Source organism: Wolffia australiana, chromosome 2, assembly GCF_029677425.1.
Source record: "Wolffia australiana isolate 7733 chromosome 2, ASM2967742v1".
NCBI lineage: Eukaryota > Viridiplantae > Streptophyta > Magnoliopsida > Alismatales > Araceae > Wolffia > Wolffia australiana.
In genome coordinates, this window is record NC_135836.1 from 15341417 (window position 1) to 15365475 (window position 24059).

General features: G+C 40.4%; 2 protein-coding genes across 3 annotated transcripts; both read left to right on the plus strand.

Annotated features, from left to right (window-relative positions):
- The first annotated feature begins 936 nt into the window (after nucleotides 1-936).
- On the plus strand, nucleotides 937-5397 carry UFD1 (ubiquitin fusion degradation 1). Its single transcript, XM_078592258.1, has 10 exons — nucleotides 937-1144; nucleotides 2125-2168; nucleotides 3228-3305; nucleotides 3510-3534; nucleotides 3630-3662; nucleotides 4028-4149; nucleotides 4237-4367; nucleotides 4444-4670; nucleotides 4750-4997; nucleotides 5095-5397. Exons 2-10 carry the CDS (start codon nucleotides 2166-2168, stop codon nucleotides 5179-5181), a joined length of 954 nt encoding a protein of 317 aa, XP_078448384.1. The 5' UTR covers nucleotides 937-1144; nucleotides 2125-2165; the 3' UTR covers nucleotides 5182-5397.
- Nucleotides 5398-10811: 5414 nt separating this feature from the next.
- On the plus strand, nucleotides 10812-22510 carry EMB2757 (Transducin/WD40 repeat-like superfamily protein). 2 transcript variants are annotated; one of them, XM_078592256.1, is made up of 13 exons: nucleotides 10812-10979; nucleotides 11117-11179; nucleotides 11259-11327; nucleotides 11467-11523; nucleotides 11817-12004; nucleotides 12078-12133; nucleotides 12204-12297; nucleotides 18006-18072; nucleotides 20496-20578; nucleotides 20685-20776; nucleotides 21879-21985; nucleotides 22073-22136; nucleotides 22307-22510. In XM_078592256.1, exons 1-13 carry the CDS (start codon nucleotides 10867-10869, stop codon nucleotides 22409-22411), a joined length of 1158 nt encoding a protein of 385 aa, XP_078448382.1. In that variant the 5' UTR covers nucleotides 10812-10866; the 3' UTR covers nucleotides 22412-22510. The 2 variants fall into 2 exon arrangements, with proteins under 2 accessions (XP_078448382.1, XP_078448383.1); XM_078592257.1 differs by having other exon boundaries at nucleotides 12090-12133.
- The last annotated feature ends 1549 nt before the right edge of the window (nucleotides 22511-24059 follow it).

The window sequence follows — 24059 nt, forward strand, 5'->3', positions numbered from 1 at the left end:
AATATACAAAAGACTGTGTGTATATAATCCCTCATCCACTTGATGCTCCAAGGATGATTTAGGGTATGGTCAACTGTCAAACCCTAATCAGTCATTTGAGTTAGTACGTGCCCAAGGACTTCATAGCAACGTCTTCCTTGAGTTGTCACCTCTTATACCAAGGGTGGATGATCCCATCTTAACCACTCAATCATCTTCGTGAACTTCATAATGCTCCTGAACTAAGACTATTTAAAATCCCATGATTAGGGACACATAAGTCATAGTGAAAATACAATTTTGCATCCGCCAGACGCTTTTAGTGTCGCACGTCTAAAGACTACTACCGTGATGTCAATCAACCTGATTGACAATTCTGTACGATACTATTCGCATATTCTTATGAATCAATCGCATATTCAGTGAAATCTTTTCATTAAAAAGCACCCACTATCTATCCTTAGTGTCTCCACACCAATCGCTACGGGAACTGCCATACTCATCATATGAGTAAGGCTATATAGTGTTATTCAATCCAAATACTTCAATGTCCTTCTCGCGTATCCCTCGAATAGGAATATTTAAAATATATACTTAAAGCCTAATGATCTCCGTATTACGGTCTCATCATAATTCACTTAGTTAGGTCATGTATTCATGGACTTCATTATAAGCATCACACGCGCACTATAATGAATGTGTTATATTAATGAACATAGAACGAGACATGAAATATGTGATTGGTTTGCCAGCCACATATATTTCTATAAAAAAATCATCACTATGACATTTACTCCCCTAGTTATGGTTGTTCTTTGAATTCTTAGAGCGAAAGGCCTCCTCATGTGGGCCTTCACTATGTACAATTTGTTGGTGGATTTAAATGGGCTTAATGGGCTGGTTTATGGGCCCATTATTTTTGGGAGGTCCAATTCAGTGATGCTTTAGCAGTTTCAGACGTGCTCCACAAGCAGAGAAGCGCAGGGAGAAAGTGAAAATCAGAGAGGCTGTGATCTGCGGAGATCGCTGCTTCTCTCTTCTTTATCTTCGCCAACTCCTGACGGTCACCGTTGAATTGATAAGCTTCGCAGGCCTCCGTTTGTTTTTTTTTTCGTGGAGATTCTCTGCGTTAAAATTTCCTGGGGTTTGTCCTGGAGAGGTGGTGGTAAGATTGCGAGACCATCTCCTTTGATTTGTGCGATTAAGCCATAATTTAACGTCAGTCGTAGGTGGGGAACGATCTGGGCGGGGCATTTTTACGTGATCACGTCAGATTTTTAAACGTGGTAGCTCCAGTTTTGTCTCATTTTGCTTCTTCTAACTGGAGGTTATCATGGATCAACGGATAGCCACATATTTTTTCTCAGGAAAATAATTCTGATTATGTGTATGGGATTTTGTTGTATAATGGAAGTCTTGAGACTCTGAGTACCCACCCATATCTTTTTTTTTCTTTTTGATTATTTGGGGGGCTAAAATTTGTCCTCTTGGAGTATATTCGAATGGAAAATGTCTAGTTTGTTTGTTTTATTTATCCGCGGAGTTGTCCTTGATCCCTAATCTGACGTTAGTCTGCTTTCCTCTTGTTTCTCTTGGGACTCGTAGACGTTTTAAGCCGTCCATCGTCATCCTTTGCTGAACAAGGACTTATTCTTCGTTGTATTATCTGTCTTGATTCTTCATAGACAGATATCTCGATTTAATGGATATAAAATGAATAACGGCGCCGGGGAATTAATTTTCTATTTTATTTCTTGAAGGGAAGCACCTTTTCGTTTGGCACGAGTAATGATGTTTACTATCTTTTGATGTTATGAGTTATATGTCGCGTTTTTCTGCCTTTTGTTTGCTACTCGGTTGATATTTTATTCACATGACAGATATGTGAAGTGAAGCGTGCATTTCCTCATACCAGTGCGTTTGATATTCAAATTATCTTATGACTGTTACGCTCTTGTGCGAATCGTAAATTTAAGACCACTTTTTGTACTTCAAACCTTGCAAAGTTCTTATCTATTTCAAAATTTTGAGAAAGCTACTCAATGTAATTGAAATAAAATACTAACTTATCTCTGATATAATTAGGCGGAGATTGTTTCTTTGTACATTTTCACTTATTTATTCACATTTTTCTGTCTTTTGAAGGTGAACTTGGAGAAAATTTTCATCGTTCAGTATTCTGAAAAATGGTATGGTGATTTTCATTTTTTCTATTCAAATGCGTCAGCGGTTTACTTTCACTCCGCCAAAATCTTTGCCCGTTTAACACATATTTGGAATCATGATTATCTTCCTCACTGCTGACCTCCTTCACGTATAAAATAGATTATACTTCTTCTTCAAAAAAAAGGATTATACTTCAAGCTTCCCAATGTGAATACATATTTGGTGGAAGCTCTTTGTTCTTTGATGATGGGTTCTTGGGACAAACCATAAGCCTCTGATGGACTATTAGAGGGGGAAGATAATTTCCCCCTACATGTTTAATATTTCTATGTGCTGTGTGCATCGTAATAGAAAAGTTAAGGCAGCTAGAGGAAAGGACGACATTGTTGAACATGGAGCCCATGTTGTTGAATATTAATTCCTGAAATTTGATTTCAAAAGTACTGAAACAAACAACATATTTGGAGGGCTCCAGCTTGCAAATCAAAACCGAATTTTAACACTTGTAGCACTGTGCATTAGTCCATTTCGTGCACAATGGGATAAAATAATTTCAACACACCATTGGCAATTTATTGCGTGGTGTTTTGACTTGCTATCCCAAGTCAAAGTCTACAGAGAACGGATTGGCGTTTGATACATTTTCATTGAACCATTTTTGCTGTGTTCATCGTTGTATCATGTGTTTTGATGTTCACTTCTATTCGTCATTAGATAGAAGGTTTGAGTGAAATCTGGAGTCTACTTATTTTCATTTGAATTTTTTGTTTGAGTAACCAAAAAAATGGATTGTATCGGCAGAAAGCTGTTATTTCAGTTTCTTCTTCTATATAGATCGGACCCCTTGTGGATTATTTGATTTTTTTCCGAAGGACTTAAGGCTTTCTGATTGCTGACTGGACTCGCCTTGATGTAGAATCTTGTAACCTCGTGTAGGTTTATCACCTGTTTTCTGTCGTCTACTCCGAATATGCAGCTCACAAGTTTTCAGCTGTTCCCTCTGTTTGACCTAACGGCAGCATAGTGCTGATTTTTTTTGGAAAAAAAAAATTTCCTAATTTTTTCCTTTTGAACTCTTTCAGTTCTTCCCTGGATATGGCTACCATGGCCACACATTTGAGCAGGCATACATTTGTTATCCTGTATCTTTCATTGATAAGGTAAATGGATTTTAATTTGGTTTTATGTTTTAGTTTTGGTGTTGTCATAAGTTCCCTTTTCTCCTCCATCTGTTCGTGATTGTCGCGTATCTTATCCAGGTTAAGTGTTTAGTGTTGAAACTTCCTGCTTGCTTCATCTCTAGCTGTATCTATTACGAATATAGAATTTATTCAATAACAGCGTTCTTATTTCTTTTTTGGCAGCCGCATCTGGAAAGTGGTGATAAAAGTATGCAGTCATGTCATCAACTTTCATTGATAGAATTTCTTGTTGATTATTATTCATGTGAGATAACTCACTCTCCCAACCTGCCTTTGTTTCAGTTATTATGCCACCGTCTGCCCTTGATCGTCTTGGTAAGTAATCTCTATCCCTTTTCTCTTTTAAGGTCATTTCACTTGATTCTAGAGTATGTTTATCTTTATATTATTGGGCCTATCTTAACCCACCTTGTCCTTTATTGTTGGGCTTACTTTAGCCAACTTTTCCTTCTCTCTTTGGGTTTTGTAGCCTATCCTCTGTTTATGACTCTGTTATTTTCTCTATTTGATTACTCGTTGCGCTCTTTCTCGCTTGGTGTTCTCCCTCTCTCTCCAAGGCAGCTTTTTTCTCCTGTCGCCCTCGTCTCCTCTCTCATCGCATCCTCTTCCTTTTTCACTTTTACCATTTCGTCATGGCTTGTCCAATGTTAACTCCGCTTGTATTGCTCTAATTGACGCAGCAACATTGCACATCGACTATCCCATGCTGTTTGAGCTGCGGAATCCTGCAGCTGAAAGGGTTTCTCACTGCGGCGTGCTGGAATTTATAGCTGAAGAAGGAATGATCTACATGCCATACTGGGTAAGCCTTCGTCAGTGGCATAGTTTATTTTATTCATCATCATGATCATATTAACCATGTCTGTCGATAATCATTACATAATTCTAGATGATGGAGAACATGCTTTTGCAAGAGGGGGATACAGTGAAGGTGAAAAACGTGGCCCTTCCAAAGGGCACCTATGTCAAGCTGCAACCGCACACGAAAGACTTCTTAGACATTTCTAACCCAAAAGCAATGTGAGACGCCTTACTTTTATGAATATGTCCTCGCCCATGCATATCAATCCACCATTGTCCTTCTCTTTCTTTTTAGACTTGAGACGGCTTTAAGAAGCTTCTCTTGCTTAACCACGGGGGACAGCATCATGGTGGCCTACAACAATAAGAAATATTACATAGATATCGTTGAAACAAAGCCTAATTCGGCTATCAGTATCATTGAGACCGATTGTGAAGTCGATTTTGCACCGCCGTTAGATTACAAAGAACCAGAAAAACCTACTGCCTCCGCTGTTCCAGTGACCAAGCCAAAAGACCAAGGTTTCTCTTCCATTATTTGCCATTTCTACAATCAATTTGCTTCTGGGCTTAAAAGAATAATATAATTTTATTTTCTCAGTTCAAGAGGAATCAGCGGAACCGGAGCTGAAGTTCAGCCCCTTCTCTGGACCTGGAAGACGACTTGACGGGAAGCAGGCTCAGTATCAGCCACTGTCAATTCCATCATCTACGGCCAAGGATCAGAGACCAACCTCGTCAACCATCGGCGGCAAGGATTCAGTTGCCACCACTTCTCAAAGCAGTTCAAGCCAGACTTCTGGAAAGCTGGTATTTGGTTCAAGAGCAGCTCCAGCTGCCAAAGAAAAGGCAAACATTCGTCATTATTCAGAGACTCTGCTCTCTTCTGATTCCTCTGGGTTTTCATTTTTTTTTCTAATTTTTGCTTTGTTAATCCTATTTTCAGGATCCTGCAAAAGAGAAGGAAGAGCCGAAGAAAGAGGAACCCAAATTCCAGGCCTTCTCTGGGAAGAAGTATTCTCTGAGAGGTTGAGGGGTTTTCTGATGTGAGCTAGAGAACGTCCACGGAGGCTGCTCAATAGAATATAATTAGGCCCAACGAGTGGTGCCCATAATTAACGGATGGCTTCCTATCATTTACATTCCTTGGATATTGCATAAGAAATGCCAATTCTCCGGCTGTGCAAAGAATTTTGGGAACTTTCAAGATGTTTCCTTTCTTTATTTAAAAATCTACAAGGTTAAAATTTCTCCTGAAAATGTAGGTAGAATTCTCTGCTTCTTTCCCTTATATTAAATAGTATACTTAGATCTCAGGTAATATTATATTTTACTAAATTAACTCATAACAAATATTTTATAACTGTTAGGCCCAACGAGTGGTGCCCATAGATAATTGATGACCCTCTATCATTACATTCCTTGAAATTTGCATAAGAAATGCCAATTCTCAGGTAGTTTAGAGAATTTTGAGTACTCTCAGGAGATTTCCTCTCTTTTTGGGAAACAAACTCAGTGAAAATTTGTTTTGTAAATGGAGTTAAAATCCTCTGCTTCTTTCTCTTATGTAAAACAGTATATTTTGATATTGGGTAATATCATAGTTGACTATATTGACTCATGACAAACACTTATAGAATTGTATTTCGGTTAATATCAATTCACACTATTTTTATCCCACAAACTTTTAATTCCGATTTTGGGTAAAATCAGAGGTGACTGTTTTTTTTCTATTATAAATAATTTGACGTTGCTTCTGGGCAGTATCAGAGTTGACTGATTCTTATCCTGTATAAATAATTCATATTTTTTCTTCGAAAAAACCATATTTGAATTTGGGTAATATGAACATCGACCCATATCAACAATTTATATATGAAGTATGTATGGTAACAGTGTTGTTTATTATGCTTAAAATTACAGTAGAATAATTTTCGCCCCACAAGCAATCAACACCGGAATTCCTTTAAATTCGGAGTTCCAAGAAATTCGGAAATTCCATATCTCGATAAATGCGGAAGGTCGTTGAGTCCTTCCCGCTTAATGCGGAACCGTTCGGCTGGAACGCAACATGAACAGTTTATTGAATAAATCTCTTTCCCGCTATTCTCTGGGCGACCCTTCTCCCTATAAAACGCTACCATACTCTACGTTGATACATCAGAAGAACAATAGCAAGAGAGAGTTCTGAAGAGAGTTCTAGCGAGCGTTTTAACGAGAGTTCTAGCGAGAGTTCTAGAGAGAGAGAGAGGAAGGCGATAATGGAGCCGGGGATGTTCATGGGTCTGGTCGGTCCGAAACAGCCGAGGGCGACGAACAGCAGAGTGGATCCCGCCAACGAGTATCGGAATAACAAGAGAGGCTCCCGCCGGAATCGCCCCAAGAACAACCCGGCGGATGAACAGAAGAACAACGCTCCGGCCAAGGAGACACCGAGCATGAAGAAGAAGAAGAAGTCTAAGAAGTTTGGATCTCTGGCGGCTGTTGTGGCCTGCGCGCGCTCTTGGTTCAGGAAATTTAGTCTTTAGTTCTCTCTTTCTGGGTTTATCTGATCATGGTGTTCTGCTGTTCTTGAGATTGATATTTCTTTCGTTTTCTTTTGAGACTCCGCCGATGGTCTTGCTCTGGGCTTAATCGTCTCGGAATCCAACTGTTATTATATGCCGCCTCTGTTCTTTCTTCCTCTATTGTTTTTCTTCTCCGTAGGAGTATGTTATCCTATAATTCTTGTTTTTCGGTTTTATTGTACCGAAAACTTCAACTGTTTATTACTGAAAAACAGCGCAGTCTGCCTCGTGTCGATGGAGAGAATGGGATGCAAGTTTAAGCGCGAGATTAGGACGCCGTTGTTTGATTGCGATTGCGTTTTTAACCCACTGTCCTTGCGAACAGTTGAAAATTTATTCATGGGAGGCATTTATCCTCCATATTCTTCTGGGCCAATCACTATCGTTTTCTGATTTTTGAAAACAGCGCCAGATGATTTTGTCAAATTATAAGGAACCCATTATCTTTCTCTCATAAACTTTTATGTTGTCTCTTCCTTATGAAAAACTTGACAAGGCATAAATCCATGGCTACTCAACAAGAAGGCTTCTTGATTAGGCATATTCTAGGGAGTATGTTTTCACTTATCTCATAATACAACAAAACTTGAGTAAAGAGGAACGTAATTCAAAGGCTGTTATCGGCGCCTGTATTAATCGTATTCAGATAAACAAAGCTTTCTTAGAATTTAATTTTATGAGATATATTTCATTCACAAAGTACATCAATAAAAGTTTTCCAGTTTCAACTCATTCTGTTATTTTGGATAATTAAGACAATTTTGAATTGATCCAATTACCAAAATGCACCAAACGGAGACTTAGATTAGAATTCACTTCAAACACGATGAGATTCAGAGATCAAGTACCTTATCATTCTTCTTTGAAAGATACGGCCTGATTTTAAGTTATTTAAGTCTCACGTGGAAAGTTGTCACCATCAAATGCCAATTTCTAATGAGGTTTGTCTTATAAGAAGTGAATGGGCTGCTGTGGAAGATACTCACATCGGTTTATTCTAGAAACCTATTTTCACAGGCTGGTTGTATTAATATCTTAACATCATTGACTAGATCATCAAATCTTCCAACCAACTCTTTACTATTTTCTACGTCTGTCATGGTTAAAATTCACACTCGTCAATCAGGATAACAAATTTGCATCTTTATATCTGAGTTGTGCCATCATGTTTAACAGATTAAGTTACAAATGTAATTTGGTACTTCAATTGAAACAACGCAATAGATAATCATGGGCCCTTATATTGTTTAAGCTCTTAATATTTGGATGTTAGAGTACCTTATATTGCCCCGTTAATGATACTAACCCATCAAATAGATGGCTATAATACATTCCCCAACCCATCATACCATCTAATCTTGACACTTTTAATTGTGTGAATCATATTGAATAAATTTGAATTGAAAGTTTGAAATGACATTTCATGTACCTAATAGATTTCTGAGTTAGAGCGTAAGCCCATTCATAATTCTTACCTATAAAATAGTCCTTTTCCAAACCACATATCAATCCAGGTTGATTCATAATATCTACTAAGTACTCATAACTAGAATATATTTATTGATCAAATCAGGAGTTAATCAATAAATGAAGAAAATAAGAGGCAAAGGAATTATTATGGTTCACGGCACTGATGCCTAAAATTCTTTTTATATTCTCAAGGAAAACTTCATATTTTCTCAATATTCATCTGACCACAGGACGTCCTACTATTTTATGTATTAATTTTTAATTCATAATACTTTAGTGGATAAAGTATATTCATAATTTTTTCTAATTAAGATAATTTATCCTAATTAAGATAAATTATCCAATGTTATAATATAATTTTGGGAATCTTCTGAAATTTTATGGTGAAATTGTTTATTGGTTATAATTAAATACCTTAGCTGGCCCTTTAGTAGGGATGGGTGATGGTTGATAGAGTGAATGAATGAATTTGACTGTTGACAATTGCAACGGAGATGATTGCACAAATGCACCAAAAAGTGGCGGAGCAGGGCGAGTGATATGGATATTATCGTCATTGGTGGTGATGACGATAGAGGTGGATATGTGCTGATGGGCGATGTAGATAGAGGTGGCTATGTGCTGGTTGTGGCATGCATGACTGTGAAAACCTAGGCTATCAACGATGATAACCTATGGAAAAAGTATGAAGACGTGAGTATGAAAAAGTATGAACACTAACCTCGTCGTCACCTGCCCAATTGGCTGAGTGGTGCTTCTTCTTCACATATCTCAATCAGATCTTCACTCCAATTACTCACCTAGAACACAAGAAAACATAACCAAACAAGATTTTGAATGAGCAAAACACTACACAAATTTTAAAGAGGAACATAATCGGAGGGTGTTTTTTTTGCAAAGATGGGGTCTATTTATTAATCAAAGGGATTCAAGTTGTCAAATTCCTTCAAGTTTTCTTCTTTCGTGAATTAAATAAAAAATCTGATCTCTAATCATACCCAATATGGAGCCACAATTGCTCGCTTGCTGAACCTTTCTCACAACGAGAGGAGGCTCACTCACAATCATCATCCTATGATCCCAAAGGTTGCCCTACTCCCTTTCTAAAGGAATTAATATATCCTCTATTTTTCTTTGGCCAAGAAGTTCCCATCTGGTGCTTAATTTGTGCATTTGAACTTTCACAATCATTGAGTTATTGGTCTCACAATTCCTTTGGCAACCAGAATAAGAGAAAAAATGTGCAATCATGGATGGATAGAGGGGAGAGAGACAAATCTGCCAAAAAAACTCAGCTCAAAACTTCAAGATTGTTAGATATCTTGATTTAAGTTGAATGTGGTGGTTTTCCAACATGGAACAAAACTTTAGGAAGACCAGGAAATTTTATAAGAACTCTTTTAATATATTAAACAAATTAAATATATATTGACTAATACAGTTATTTCCTTTTTGGATTGTCGTCTGCAAATTCCATAAAATAAAAAATCGGGGAAATCAGAATATCATTCCAAAAATATAATAAACTCCAAAAAGTATTTTAATAGATCTAAAAAATGTGTTTTCAAACTTATAAATATTTTTTATTTATCAATTTATTGTCAGAAAATTGGAAAAAAATACAAAGATTTAAATAAATCCAAATGGTATTTGATGACATTAGAAAATATTTTTTAATGAAATTTATGTCTGAAATGGCTGTATAAATATCATAAAATCAACAGAGAAAGATAGAAAGATGAGAGAGAGAGAGAGAGAAACAAAAAAGGGTCCCTAGGGCTGAAACGCCGTAGATAGCCTTTCGGAAAAATTCAAACCGCACCGCACAACGACCTCACGTGACTAGGCGGTCCCTAGCCCGGAAACCACCAACTGAAGAACCCATGTAACCTATAATTCCGGAGCATCCAGGACGTGGACGATGGATGGGACGGAATGAAGACCGTCCCCTCCAACGTCCGGAGTCAGGGCAGGTCGTGGACGGGCTGGTTTTTTCGTCCCAGGATGAAAAAATCATCCTGTCCGCATCCCGACTTTGCCAGTTTCGTCTCGTCTGGAGAAAAACCGCACCATCCCTCTTCTCGGACGAAAAAAATCATGTTTTAAAATTTTAATATACTTTTCTAAGTTTTTAGGAAAATATGGAGGAGAGAGAAAGCAGAATGACATATGTACAATTACTTTTGGGTGGCGTTAGTTTGTGCGCTAAAAAAAAAGCAGGGACTTTGATGCAAAATGCCAAGAAATTAATTAAGCGATGCCACGTGGCAATATCTCAACCGTCGGAAGCAAATCTGACAAATTTTCGTCCATCCCTTACGGTCCATTGTCCGAGACCTTCGGACGTGACGGTTTTTTCGTCCAACGATAGGAAAATCCTCCCGTCCATACGTCCCGGAATGAATTTCTGTCCTGGTTTTTGTCCAATCTCGTGGACGGGACAATTTTTTCATGCTGGGACGAAAAAACCGTCCTGTCCGCGTCCCTGCACTATAATCTTATTTAAAAATTATAGTGCAGAGCAGAATCATTAAACTTCAAATTTGGGTTTAACTTCTAGTGCCTAGTGGCTACTGCCTAGCGAGTGCCAGGTTCATAAGGACTGCTACCTTTGACTGAGGTATCTTTCAGTACTTAGCGCCAAAACCAGTATTGGATTTTCCTCTCTGCTCCAGTAAGCCATGAGCGGCAGCAGGCGCCGTCCTCCGCCCGACCCCGTTGCCGTCCTTAGGGGCCACCGCGCGTCCGTGATGGACCTCTGCTTCCATCACTCCAAGCCGCTTCTGTTCACCGGGTAAGCGATTCTCTCGCTACGCAGTTCCTGTCGCAAAACTATCCTAATTCGTACAAATTTGCATTCCGGACTTGTTTTGATGCATGTTATACAAGTCTCTGACCCCAATTCGATGTTTTTTCTTGTATTGCGAGAAGGTCAGCGGATGGGGAGCTCAGACTCTGGGACGCGGTCCAGCACCGAGCTTTGTCGTCTACTTGGTCTTTTACATTTTCCTTAAATTTTACCGTCGCTCTTACATGTTTCTTCCTTTAAAGCTTTAATCTTGGGGAAATTCAGGGCGCATGGCGGAGTTTCTGGCGTGTACTCTGTCGCCACCGGTCCCTCGCTGGGTGAGAGAGTTCTTAGGTGTGCTTTTCTGTGTTTTGCTATTTATTTTTCAAGGTTAAGTTTTTTAATTGTGTAATTTAATGTTTTTGGGGACTTTTATTATTCTTTGTCTCGTACAATGGGAATGGTTAACGTAAACTTCTGTTGTTTGATGCAGCCAGGGGAGAGATGGAACTTGCAAGTGCTGGGCCGTTGCAGAAGGAGGACTCTCTCGGTAGATACTTCTCTGCGCTCATTCACTGTAATTCATGGCTAACTAGTCGTTCAATTTCGTCTTTGCTTTTCGCCTCACGACTTTGAGAGATCGTGTTAGATGATTCTCTGTGCTGAGGTCTTTGAATCTTAATACATGTGTTATAAAATGTTATGCTTCTCTTATGTAGACAGATCTATTGACATGGTGTATTGTCTCGATCCTTCATAAGCAGATAGAACTATGTTATTCCTTATTTTAAAAGCTTGAGTAGCGTAGAAATTTGTTTTAATTTTTTTTCGTTTATTTTGTAGGGAGCCTCTGGTTTCATTCCGGACCAACTCATATCACTTTTGCAAGTTTTCTCTAGCAAAGTTTCCTGCCATTGAGGCTGCCAATACCCCCGTGCAGTGTTCATCTGGTGATGACTCACAGCTGTTGCCCACTTTAAATGACGGAACCGAAGAACCAGATATATTGCATAATGATGGAAGCATAGGAGGTTTCTATTGTTGTGATTTTAAACCACCTTTATAGTTATAGTTTCGAATATAGTTTGTATTATAATTACCCAGGCTCTCATGCAGAGGAGCCAATACTGCTGGCTCTGGCAGGGGAAGACTCTTCCAAGGTGGCATGTTGTTTCTCCCTGCCACCAGATTACATCCATGTGCTTGGAATATAAATTTGGTAATGTGCAGGTTGAAATTTGGGATATCAACAATGGAAAAAGGGTCTCACGTTTCCCGGAAGATAATGGACAAGATCCTGCTGGAAGCGTTGTGAAACCAAGAGGTATGGCTAACGTATTTACACATTGGTTCTTCTAGATCAGACGCTACTTTTTTTGGCTCGTTGAATCATGTACATGCCATTCTATATACTCAGAAATCAAGTTTTATCTTTTAGGAGATGATGGGAAAAAACCACGTGTGCAATCTACAAAAAAACATTCGTAGATCACTCAGAAAAAAAAACACTTTTTCTTTCCCTTGTTTTGCTCCATTATCAGCAATACAATGATTGCTGACCTGAACTAACATTTTTGAGATTGTAAGTCAGGGACAATTCCTTTTGTGAATTTCTTGGTTTTTAGTGGATCTTAAGACCTATTTTGATGTCTATTTGGTTTCTGTGTATGGAACTTCAAAAATTTCCTGCGTTGCTTGAACTGAAGTTTATAGCCAGTGTGGGAACTATCATAAATATCATGGTGGATCTATGCCACAATGATAAACCACATAATCTCATTGCCAGATTCGATCACCATCTATGTCTAGCCAGTCAAGTAGGAAAGCCCTACATGGTGCCCCAAGTATACCTTGTTCTCAGCAGTGAGGTTTTTTTTCAAACAATTAGAGAAAGAGTCCCCTGAGTTTGGTGATTATCCTGATCCTATTGATATAAGGAGTGAAAAATAGCAGTCAAACATTTGTGAACCAATGGGATTCCCACCCCATTGGTCACCCTTGCCAAACAAGATTGAAATTAAACCCCCCACATCCTGGGCAACTTTGTCGGCCAGTGACCTCCTTCCTTTGAAGATAACTGCATTGTGATGGAGTCATATTCCCAAAGCCCAGCAAAAGGCTGTCCCCATGCTTCCCGTCCCATTTGAGCTCCTGCTCGTAGAGAGTTCCAGAAGGCCTTTGTTGAGACCCACTGATACTCGTAATGAAAACTCCAAAACGCTGTCCTCAACAAAGTTCGAACACAGAACAATTGGGAAAAGGTGGAAAGGATAGAGGGAAAACAGAAAGGACCGGAGTGGAGCATGCTCGCTCCCCTTGTCGGCAGGAGGCTCGGTTGCTGGGTTTAAGGTCGCTGTAGGAACAAGAAGGAGAGGAGTTAGGGTCAGGGTAAAAGGGTGAGAGAGAGAGAGAGGAGGGGACTCACGATAGGATTTTCTCTGCCTCCCAGCTCCGTAGTCTCCTCTCTTAAATAGAGGGTTGGTCGGGAGCCGAAACGTCCCCCAGGGAAGTCGAAGCGCCCCCCAGGGAAGTTGAAAAGTCAGGGGAAGTCGAAGCGTCCCCAGCGGAAGTTGAAACATCAAGGGGCCTTTTCGACTTCCTTCTCTGGTAAACCCTTAGGGGGGTCTTAACAGCCTTCTCTGATGATTCCTCCGCCCCAGTATTTGCCTGTCTATCCCATATGGCCCTTGCAAACAGGCATTCAAAAATAGATAAGAGCAGTCTTCTTCTCCTCTTGTGCACAACAAGCACAAGAGCAGTCTTCTTCTCCTATTGTGCACAACAAGCACTCCATCGGGGTTTCTGGAGCCTATTTCTTCGTGAGTATCTGTGTTGTCAGCCTTCATTGTAAGAGTAACCAGCCGAAGAGTCGGACATTAGGGGGATCTTTTGCTTCCAGATCACTTCGGATGCTTAAATGAATGGTCTTTCCTCCATCAACCGCTTGTGCCTGAGCCGCTCATATGCCTCTCGAACAAAAAAAACTTCGCCCTTCCATCTCAATCAATTGCTTTCCCCGATTGATAGTTTCAGTTGGATTAGAGATTGTTGTATCCTCATATGCTCCCCCTTCCTCTGGTCAGAAAGGTTGACGGCGTACACCAGGTTCTAGGTGCCATCCCAACATTCCCAAACAGTTGCGTTGGTGTTCTATGCAAAGGCAAAAAGACGCAGGAATTTTCTGCGTAGCGAGTCTTGGGTTGATCACAAATCCCAGCAGTATCAGTGAGTGCCTCCATCCCCCAGATTGGCTTCAAAAATTCTTGGACTTGAGGGAACACATGTCTCAGCCCTTGCTGGAGCACCAATTCTCCTCTGATTGGGGCTGTGCCTCTCTCCCAATTTATCCCTGGACCATAGTTGTCCACCTCTGGTCCCATAATTATGCTCACCCACTTGGCCAAGAGGGCAAGGTTCACGTCCTGAAAATGTGCCATTCTTAGTCCCCCTTGCTGGTCAGTCTGCACACTGTGTCCCAAGATACTGTGGTATCTCTCCCACCCTTCTTCCCCTGTTCTTTTCCATAAGAATCTCCTCATCATGCCCTCGAGCTGCTTACTGAGTCCTGTAGGAAGCTCTGCTACCGAGAGGTAGAAGATGGGGATTGCCGAGAGCACATAGCTAGGAAAAGTTCTTAGATACACTATTAAGTAGGCCTCTCAAAAAAATACTATCGAGTAGGGTTCCCAGAAAGGAGGCATAATGCCACGTGGACCAGTACTAGATTTGCCAACCCAATGGCAACAGTGTGTTGACACTGAAGGGCCAGGAGCAGAGGCAGGTCTTTAACGTCGCAACCCCAATAATGTCCATGGACTTTATGCACAGGGAGCCACTCCTGTGGCACAAGTTTTTAAAGTCGAAAATTGCGCAAACCTTTGAATGGACTTGGGGAGAGTGGTGCTAATGTTAGACATGCAATCTAATCAGAAAAGCACACATATGACTTCAGCAGAATATCCTTGAGTTGAGCCCTATGCAACATGGTGGTTCGTTTGTGATAGAGGCGTGTCCTCGATCTTGTGTTGTGGAGGTTAGAATAATGAACTTGCAACGAGTAGAGTTCTGAACAATCACAATGTAAGGATGGAAGATCAGGAGGAGAGAATTAATCAAGAACAGAGAAGCCTGGTGTGGACTCGGCCCTCCTCTGGTCGCAGGATCAATCCACATCTAGCCTTGGCAACTGTCAGCCTTTCCTGAAGTGGGAACTGTTTCTTGAATTCGTCAATGAGTTCTAGTAAAGAACATATCAATTTGCGGCCTGTTAACTTTAGTAAAGATGACAAAAAGGAGTGCTTAAATGCACATCTTGGTGTCTGCCAGCAACTAGGCTTAAATTCCATAACTGTGCCTATTCAACTAGGCTTTCCTTTGCCCTTGGGGCTGACAGGATCACATCCAATGGAATCAGTAGTAGCCAGTTGCATAGTAGCAGTTATGGAATGGCTGGCAGACACCAAGATGTGCATTTAGGCACCCATCCTTGCCATCTATACCAAAGTTAAGTGGTGGCAAACATGCCAATGTAATAACCCTAAGAAATGAGAAGAAACAATGACGTTTTTTTGCTCTTTAAAAAGCTTCCGTTCTTACAGATTGCATGTTTTACATTTGCTCCGCTCTCACTAAGTGAGTTCTAATGCTTGGACAATTTTTAAGTTCAAAAATTGAGCTACTGTAGTGGCTCCTGGCACACGAGTCCCTGGATATGTTTGGGGTTGGCATTTTAAGATCTACCCTGCTGCTTTTCTTGGCCCTTCAGTGGGTGTAAAGCTGCACCTAGATTCTGTGAATGTCAGGGAAGAAAATCTGGGCATGATCTACACTGGATCATGCCAAGTGGCCATGGGCCCGTACTCAATAGTGTTGCCGAAAAACATTCCCAACATCAACATGAAGGCTAGATACGAGGTAATGTTCCTCATCCATGCAAATATCATGTCAGCCCTTCCTACTTGACAAGCTTGGCATAAATGGTGACCAAGTTTTGCGATGAGACAGTGCAATTGATCACTGTACGGTATATCCTCCATGGTGCTTCAGGGACCACACTGGTTAGATATCTTAGATTGATGAGGTATGCAAAAGCGGTCTTCTAAGAGTTTGATGTACTATTTGGTAAGATATAGGTCCCCCCGGCAAGGCATAAAATTGATGGAGAGGTTAAGAGGTTTAGAGGCTTACCAAGACAGCCTTCCTAGCTGTTAAAAGCAGAACTAACCCATCGAAAAATGTTTACTAAAAAGACTCTGTAGGTTCAGTACAGCTAACACCTAGGGCCCCAAACTACCACCCAACTTTTTGCTCGTGAAAGGAGAGAAATACAATCTCTTGATTATCCAAAATTTTCCTGCATCCCCCTCCTGACCTCCCCCCTGACCCACTACCAGGTTTGCTTTCCCTCTGAGTCCCACTAGTGTCATGGCCTTCCAGGAATTTGGTACTTACCATCTAGGATTGAAGCCCACAGCTGCAAACCCAAATCAAATGAGAAATGCCTAGAGACATAGGTGTTGTTGTGGAACGGCTGACAGATGCCATGATTTGCATTAGCATCCTCTTCACATAGGTGGCAAAATTGAGTGGTGGCAAATGAACCACTGGCCTAGGCTTGACACAATTCAAGGATTTGTTGCCCTAGTAATCTGCATGATTTCCTGACTAGATGACTCAGAGATGTAATGGTATGCATCAACCTCACTAAGTCTTTCAATAGGCTTGTGCATTTTGTGAGCTCAAAACTCATGTCATTGAAATGGCTATATCTGCACAATCTGGGGATATGATCAGGGCAGCATGTTTGAGCCCTACCTTGCCGTTTTCCTGGCCTGCTGTACTGACCTGGTGTAAAGCGATGCCTAAATTTTGAAAACTTGACAAGCTGTCTCATCACTTCCTTTCTATCCCTCTGAAGACCCTCCTTCCTTATGTCGTTGTATGATGTTGATATGTCCTTGCTCACTCTGTATCTTATGATAAAATTGACTGACAATCTTGTTAGAAACAGGAAAGTGATGTGTTTTTCCATGAAGAGAGGCATATTATTTACACCAGGTCAGTACATGAGAGAGAAAAAATTTATTGGTAGAAAAGATAATTAAGAAAGGAGATATGCATTGACGAGGATGCTGTTAAATAAAATATAGGAGGGATGCCATGTCACGTACCAGCCTGGAGCACAGATCAACAGAATGAGAATGTTATTCGCAGAAGGGAATAAAGAGGAATCTCGTCAGAGGAGGGGGCACACATTTTTTCTCAGAGTCTGTTACGTGGGAGATTCTCTCGAGGAGGAGGGAGCTTATCCAGCTCATTCCTCGACCGCAAGGAGAGCCGATCCGGCCTCGCCAGGAGACTATCATCCTAGTACTTCTGTTACTCTTCAGTTGTAGTAGGAGAACTACTCTGCTGTAGTTCCTTTTTCTCTATCTTATTGGATCTGGTTTCGTCACTATTTGGGGTTTGTCTCATTCTATATATATATATATCGTCTTCGGTTGCAAGTCAATCAGACGCCGAAGAAGTCATTGTTACTGTGTTCTATGAGTCGTTCAAGGACAGACATGAGGAATCCAACAGATACAAAGGTCTAATAACGTGTGGTATTTATTTTCTCCGTCAGAATGGGTTGGGAATTTTTGACCATTTAAAGAATGGATTTTCCCATTACCTTCCTTTATAATATAAACCTGCCACATTGTTCCTCCTCTCCATTACAGATTAGTTTAGTATTTCTAAATATTTTCAATTGCTTTTCTTTCCCTGAATCTTTTCTTAAACGTAGCTTGTGGGATAGGCCATTTTTTCATTCAGAAAGCCATAAATAAAACTGGAGTCGAAATTTTTATATTTGGTTCCGTTTTCTCATTCATGCTGAATGCACACTGTCATAGAAGAATCCATTTTTGTAATCGGTTTTTACTTTTTTGACACACATCGACGTCATGTCATCATGTCTTATCTTAAGATGTAGTGCATCTTCATATCTTAATCGATGCTTCTTCAAATGGAATCACTTCAATGGCTTAGGAATGTGCATGGCTGTCCAAGCTTTCTTCCCTGGAAACTCTACCGGAGTCTTGAATATTCTAGCTGGGTATGCTTTCTCACCAAAGACGATATCGATTTTTTGCTTCATATTTAATTAAGTTGCTTCCTATCTTTTCTTGTTTATTTGCGTTTTGCTAGTCTTAGTTTGTTTCTAACAAAATGATTTATATCGTACATTTTATGGAATTGCTATAATAGAAAAACTACTACAGTTGAAGCCATGATTCTCGTTTTCATTGATTGGAATATGAAGGAAAGATGTCTTGTGTATTCTTCTCTGTGATCTTGTCCCTGGTCAAATCGTTTCATGATGCTTTAAGGGCGTCAACTGTGGTCAATATTTATGCTTCATACCTGAACGTTGGCGGTTATTGCTGGGAGCACTGAATCTATTTTTTTTTTATCTTTCTTCCAAAAAAAAAAATTCTTTTTGCTCTTTTCTGCGCTAGGTTAAAAACTTCGTACCCTTTCAATTTTTCTCACCATAAAAGATATTCGGGATAAATAGACTTGCTGATGTCCTTTAGAGTGCCCTCAGAGTTTGGCTAGTTTTTAATGGGAGATTAGTTTTGAGGACCCCCAAAAAATTTCATGGTTGAACCTCACTGAGCCACAGTTTTGACCAGAGTACCGTGGGTTGAACTGTGGTTGGTTCTGGGATGGAGCGCAGATTAGGCACCTCTTGGACAACAGATGGGCCAGTCGGGTTGGGTCCTGCCAGCTTGGGCCATGGCAACGTGGGCTGTGTTGCAGCAGCTCCGATTGTGATAGTTGTGGCAATGCAAAATGGGGTGGTTATGGCCGAAGGGGCTGCAGGCTCTGCAGCTACAGCAGATTCTGTGGCAACTATGGTGGTTGTTGTGGCCTGCGCTATGTCTGTTGCTGCATGTTCAGAAGGCAAAGTGACAAATGGTGTGGTGGCATGGTTGGAGGGGGATACTGCTTTCGGAGACTATTTGGATTTTTTCTTGAAGACATTAGCCTCCTACCAAAGTTATGCTTCCTCCAATTCCTAACCTTATGCACTGCCCCCAGATGTACCCCCCTTTTCATAATCTCAATCTTGAACATGATCCAAATTCACTGAAGTTCTGATCAAATAGCTTCACCATCTACGTAGCTTACCCGACACTATTCTTGAAAACGTTTTCATTCTTCTTTCATTTCCTCCATCCAGAGCCAATGCTCTGATAACATTGATATGGTCCCCAACATTGATCCATCGGAGTAGCAGCAGATTCAAGGGAAGAAAGAGTAGATAGTGAAATGATTGGTAGCTGCCCAGTTGAGTACATTCTAAGGTATTTATATCCCATTAGTCCAAAAAACGTTGCACTGTTTCAGGCTCCTAATAGGATTCTATCAGATACATTCCTGGTGGCAGTCAAATATATGAGTTCTACAATATAATGAGCTGTAATAATTCTCAACGGATTTGAATCCCAGAAGCAAATCCTCACGACCTGAATGGATGATGGTTGACACGAATGTATAGAGAGATGGAGATGGAGATGGAGAGTGACAGATAGGGTAAATGGAAGAGAAAGGAAATGAGTAAAGGTATTGACAGTATCTTCTGCTCTCTTCTGGAGGGGGAGGATCTCCTAGGTGCTCCAGCACTTTGGTTGCTGCAGAAACATGATATGGCTGCAATTTGAAATCCAGTTCACCAAGAATGCTGTAGAGGTATCACCATAACTTGATCAGAGATCTCTCCCCAAGCCTTCTTCCGATCTGATTCCCGAGTAGAGAATTCCGCTCCAGCAGATTAAATCTCCCGTATAGCAAGAAGCTGCCTCTGATAGGTTTTCCAAATTCAGTCTCCTATTCTCCCTGCTCCTGTCATCGCGGTCGGTCATCTCCCGCTAGATCTTCATCTCTCTCATGCACCCATCGCCCTGCTGTCCTCTCCACCGAGAACCAATTTCCCAGTTAAGAAGATGGTGTCCTAGCCCCCCTTGTGTCTTTCTATAATTCCCCCTTTTGGATGGTGGCTTTCCCCCTCAATAGTGATGTCTTAGTCAGGATGTGTATCTTGCACGTGCTGACTAGTCAAATCTTGTGGGATTGCTTCCTTCCTGCATCGTCATCGTCTCTTCTTTCTTCTCATGTATCTACTCCAAGTATTCGTAACACAACAGTTTCTCGTCATGTTAGGTCTGTCTTCAATTCTGATCTTTTGATATCCTCCACTTCCGGCCATCCCTTTTATTTGCTTTGGACAGGTGACACTAATATGGCACGTGGTATATTGGACAGCTTGGTATTCTTCCTTTTATAAGTCCTCATGCGGATCTTATCACATTTACACTACATCTTACATGTTGGGTTAAGATAAATGACTTTTCTTGCCTTAATCTTGTTTAATGTTGAGATATATTTTTAATGTTATACTTGTAGATCTCTAATAGTCGTTTGATGCATAATTTCTTATCGTGCACTAATTATTTCAATTATGCAATATTTCAGGTATGAAGATGGAAGCATGGTTTGGTGGGACATGCGAAATTCACGTGTTCCTCTCGCTACTGCTGATTTTCATGCCGAGGCTGGTGTAATATTAAATTCTTGCTGGAAATTCTAAATGGAATTCATGTCCTCCCTGGTTTTCATTGAATTAACTTCTTAAGTACATTGGTTTAATCAATTGTTTTGTAGTGCTGAGCATCTCGGTAGATGGTGCATGTAATGGCGGCATCTCTGGCTCTGCTGACAACAAAATTTGTTTTTTTACTCTCGATCATTGTATGGTATGGCTAGAAATGAATTTTTTGCGTTAAGTTTTTCATTTTATTGAGAATCATAGTCTTTATTCTGCTTTTCCAATACTCGCTGTACTGATCTTTATTATTTTGCCTGTTTTTTCTCCTTGCACTGGGGATTTTGGTGACAGCTATAAGGTGCTAAGGGTGGCACCTCAAGCTGATTAATGAGGGTAGTTTTTCAATTTCAAATTTATCATAGTTATTTTTGTTAGTAAGACATGCATGTGGAGAACCACCCGCCTAAACATAATATGGTTAGCTGATCTGTAGGATTTGGGAAGATCCACCGAAAGCTGCTGATGAGCTTTTGTTATTTATTATAGTCTGGAAAATGTGTGCGTGGAAAACCACTCACTTAATTGCAATATGGAGTTGAACTTTTGGATTTTGAGAGCGGTAGAGTAATTTCAGTGGTTATTAGTGTTTCTGAGTTCAAGAGCCGTCTATTATTTGTTTGCGGAAATTTAGGCTGATGTCTTCAGTCTCTTCAAATAGGAGTAAAATAATGGGAAACGGAGAGAAGGCGTTTCTGCAACAGACTGATTCTTTGTTTGATGACTAATTGTCATCGTCATTCATTTAAGGACAAACATGTATGACAAAGTTGGAATTGGGGAATCATGTTAATGGATCCATCGTCATCGATGATGAATATGACGATGAAGAATTTGACGAGTGTACAATGCTGAATCGTCATCGTCACCTATCAGTTGATGACGAGTGATCATCAACATTCGTCCCAGCACAAACACGGATGACGAATAAAAAAATACTTGGGAATGACGGTGTGGAAGGCAATAACAATATTTGCAGATAAGGATGATGACGATCACCCAATCCTAGTTCGATACCAATGATGAAGATGACCAGCTTACGATGATGACTCATCATCATCATCTGTTTTCCAAGATCTGTCATCCTCAAGTTTATCGTCATCCAGCGCTTGATGAAAAATTACCATTGCCATCGCCATTTCATTCATGCCTAAAGTTGGATGACTATAATGATGAATTGATCACCAACCCTAATTATTTCTTAACGCAAACTTCTATTATGTTATAATAATCATTTCCTCTGCTTATTACAGGCCGTGTGTTACATCAAGAAGGAAATTCTTTTGGATAGACCTGGAATATCAGGGATAACAATTCGTCAAGACAATAAGATTGCAGCCACAGCAGGATGGGACCACAGGTGCTTTCTTCTGCCCTTCTTTCCATGACCATGGCTAACAAACATAAAAAAGTACTCTTTTGATGTGAAAGAAACGAAATTTCCCAGGATTCGAATTTACAATTATCGCAATGGAACCCCTCTTGCAATATTGAAGTACCATAACTCGACGGTGAGTCCAGATTACAGTTTCTCTGCGTAATTATCCATATTTATTTCAATTTTTAGCTATTCAAGATGCACTTATACTGATGTTTATGGAGGATAAAAAAATCTGCATTGCAAAATCTGTAAAACATTTTTAAAGATCTGATTATGATAACCTTAAGATGTTCTCTGCAGTGCAATTCAGTGGGCTTCTCAGCTGACTGCAGGCTAATGGCATCATCCTCGGAGGACACGACGGTGGCTTTATGGGAGCTTTACCCTCCTCGAACTCCCTCTTGATTAGACAGTCTGCAATTAGTTCAAGAGATACAGAGCATGGAATAACATACTGCAGGATTACATATTGCATGATTGCTAATTGTTATAATTTTCGCTGAACCTTTTGATTAGTTGCAAGGGATAGAGAAAACTTGGAAAATAACAAATGATGCAGATTGAATCACAATATGTTTCATGTACAGAAATTGTATTGGTAATGAACGAATTTAAGAAATATGCTAAAAACTGATACCCATCTTGTTAGTGTTGAAGAAACGAAAAAAACATGCCGTCATGATGATTTGGGTATTAGTACAATAAAAATCGCATATCATTGTTCTATCCACGAATGACAATCATTCACTGGCAGTTATACATGAAACGACAAAGCAAGGTTGAAACCTTCTGTAGAGCAGCAGAAAGCTTCAAACTAGTATTAAGAACTCAATGGCAGATTAATATTCATATTGCATTGGTATCTGTAGAAATGAAGAAATCGGAGGCGAGAGAAAGTGTAGAGAGAGAAAGTAGAGAGAGAGAGAGTGCACAAGATTGGGGCTTAAAGTATATTTTTACTCATACATAGTTCCCCTTTTTATACAAGAAATCCAGGGTCACTAGACCCTTCAAACAGTGTTATGGAGGTTACTTGCTTAACAAGTAGCCTCCAACGGTTACCTTTTTCAAAAAGTAACCGTTGGAAGTGGTCCAACGGCTAGTTTCTGCTAGCCGTTGGACTCTGGGCCTGCCTAGACAGGCCCAGAACATATCAGGCCCTTAGTGGGCCTGATATTTAGGCCCCTAGTGGGCCTTCACTAATGGGCCCTTAATGGACCCTTAGTGGGAGTGTAATGGGTCCTTAAGGGACCATTGCTGGGCTGCTAATGGGCCTTCCAGTGGTCCATTAGCAGCATTCTAGGGATGTTAGTGGTTCCATTAATGCCCTAGGGTTAGGCTAATACATTTACAAGGCCTTGGGCCCAATAGTTAGTATCTCTGTCCTTAACACTCCCCCTCAAGCGCTGGAATGGACACCCATCATTCCAAGCTTGGAGAGAAATTGCCGCAGGGTTTTTCCGGGTAGCCCCTTCATGAAGATGTCAGCGCATTGATCTTCAGAGGCCACATGCTCTGTCTTTAACAATCCACGTTCCAAGTGATCTTGGATGTAAAACCTGTTGATGTTGACATGTTTCATCCGATCATGGTACACAGGGTCATGAGCAATGGAGATGGCAGACTTGTTGTCACAGCGGATTGAAACTGGTCTGTCATATGGAATCTTGAGATTGTCAAGCATGTGGCGGATCCACATTACTTCATCAATGCCCTTGGACATTGCTCTGAATTCGGCTTCAGTGCTGGATTTAGAAACAACGCTCTGTTTCTTACTTCGCCAGGTGACTAGATTGCCACCGAGGAGAGTACAGTATCCTGAGGTGGATTTATAATCCATCCTGGATCCTGCAAAATCAGAGTCAGTATATAAAACCAAATCTAGTTTCCCTATCCTTCGGTAGGTGACGCCCAGTCCAAGAGTTCCCTTTAGATACCTGAGAACTCTGTTAGCAGCTTGGAAATGAGAAATACGAGGTGAATGCATATATTGGCTGAGTACATTAACAGTATAACATATGTCAGGTCGGGTATGAGATAAATACAAGAGTTT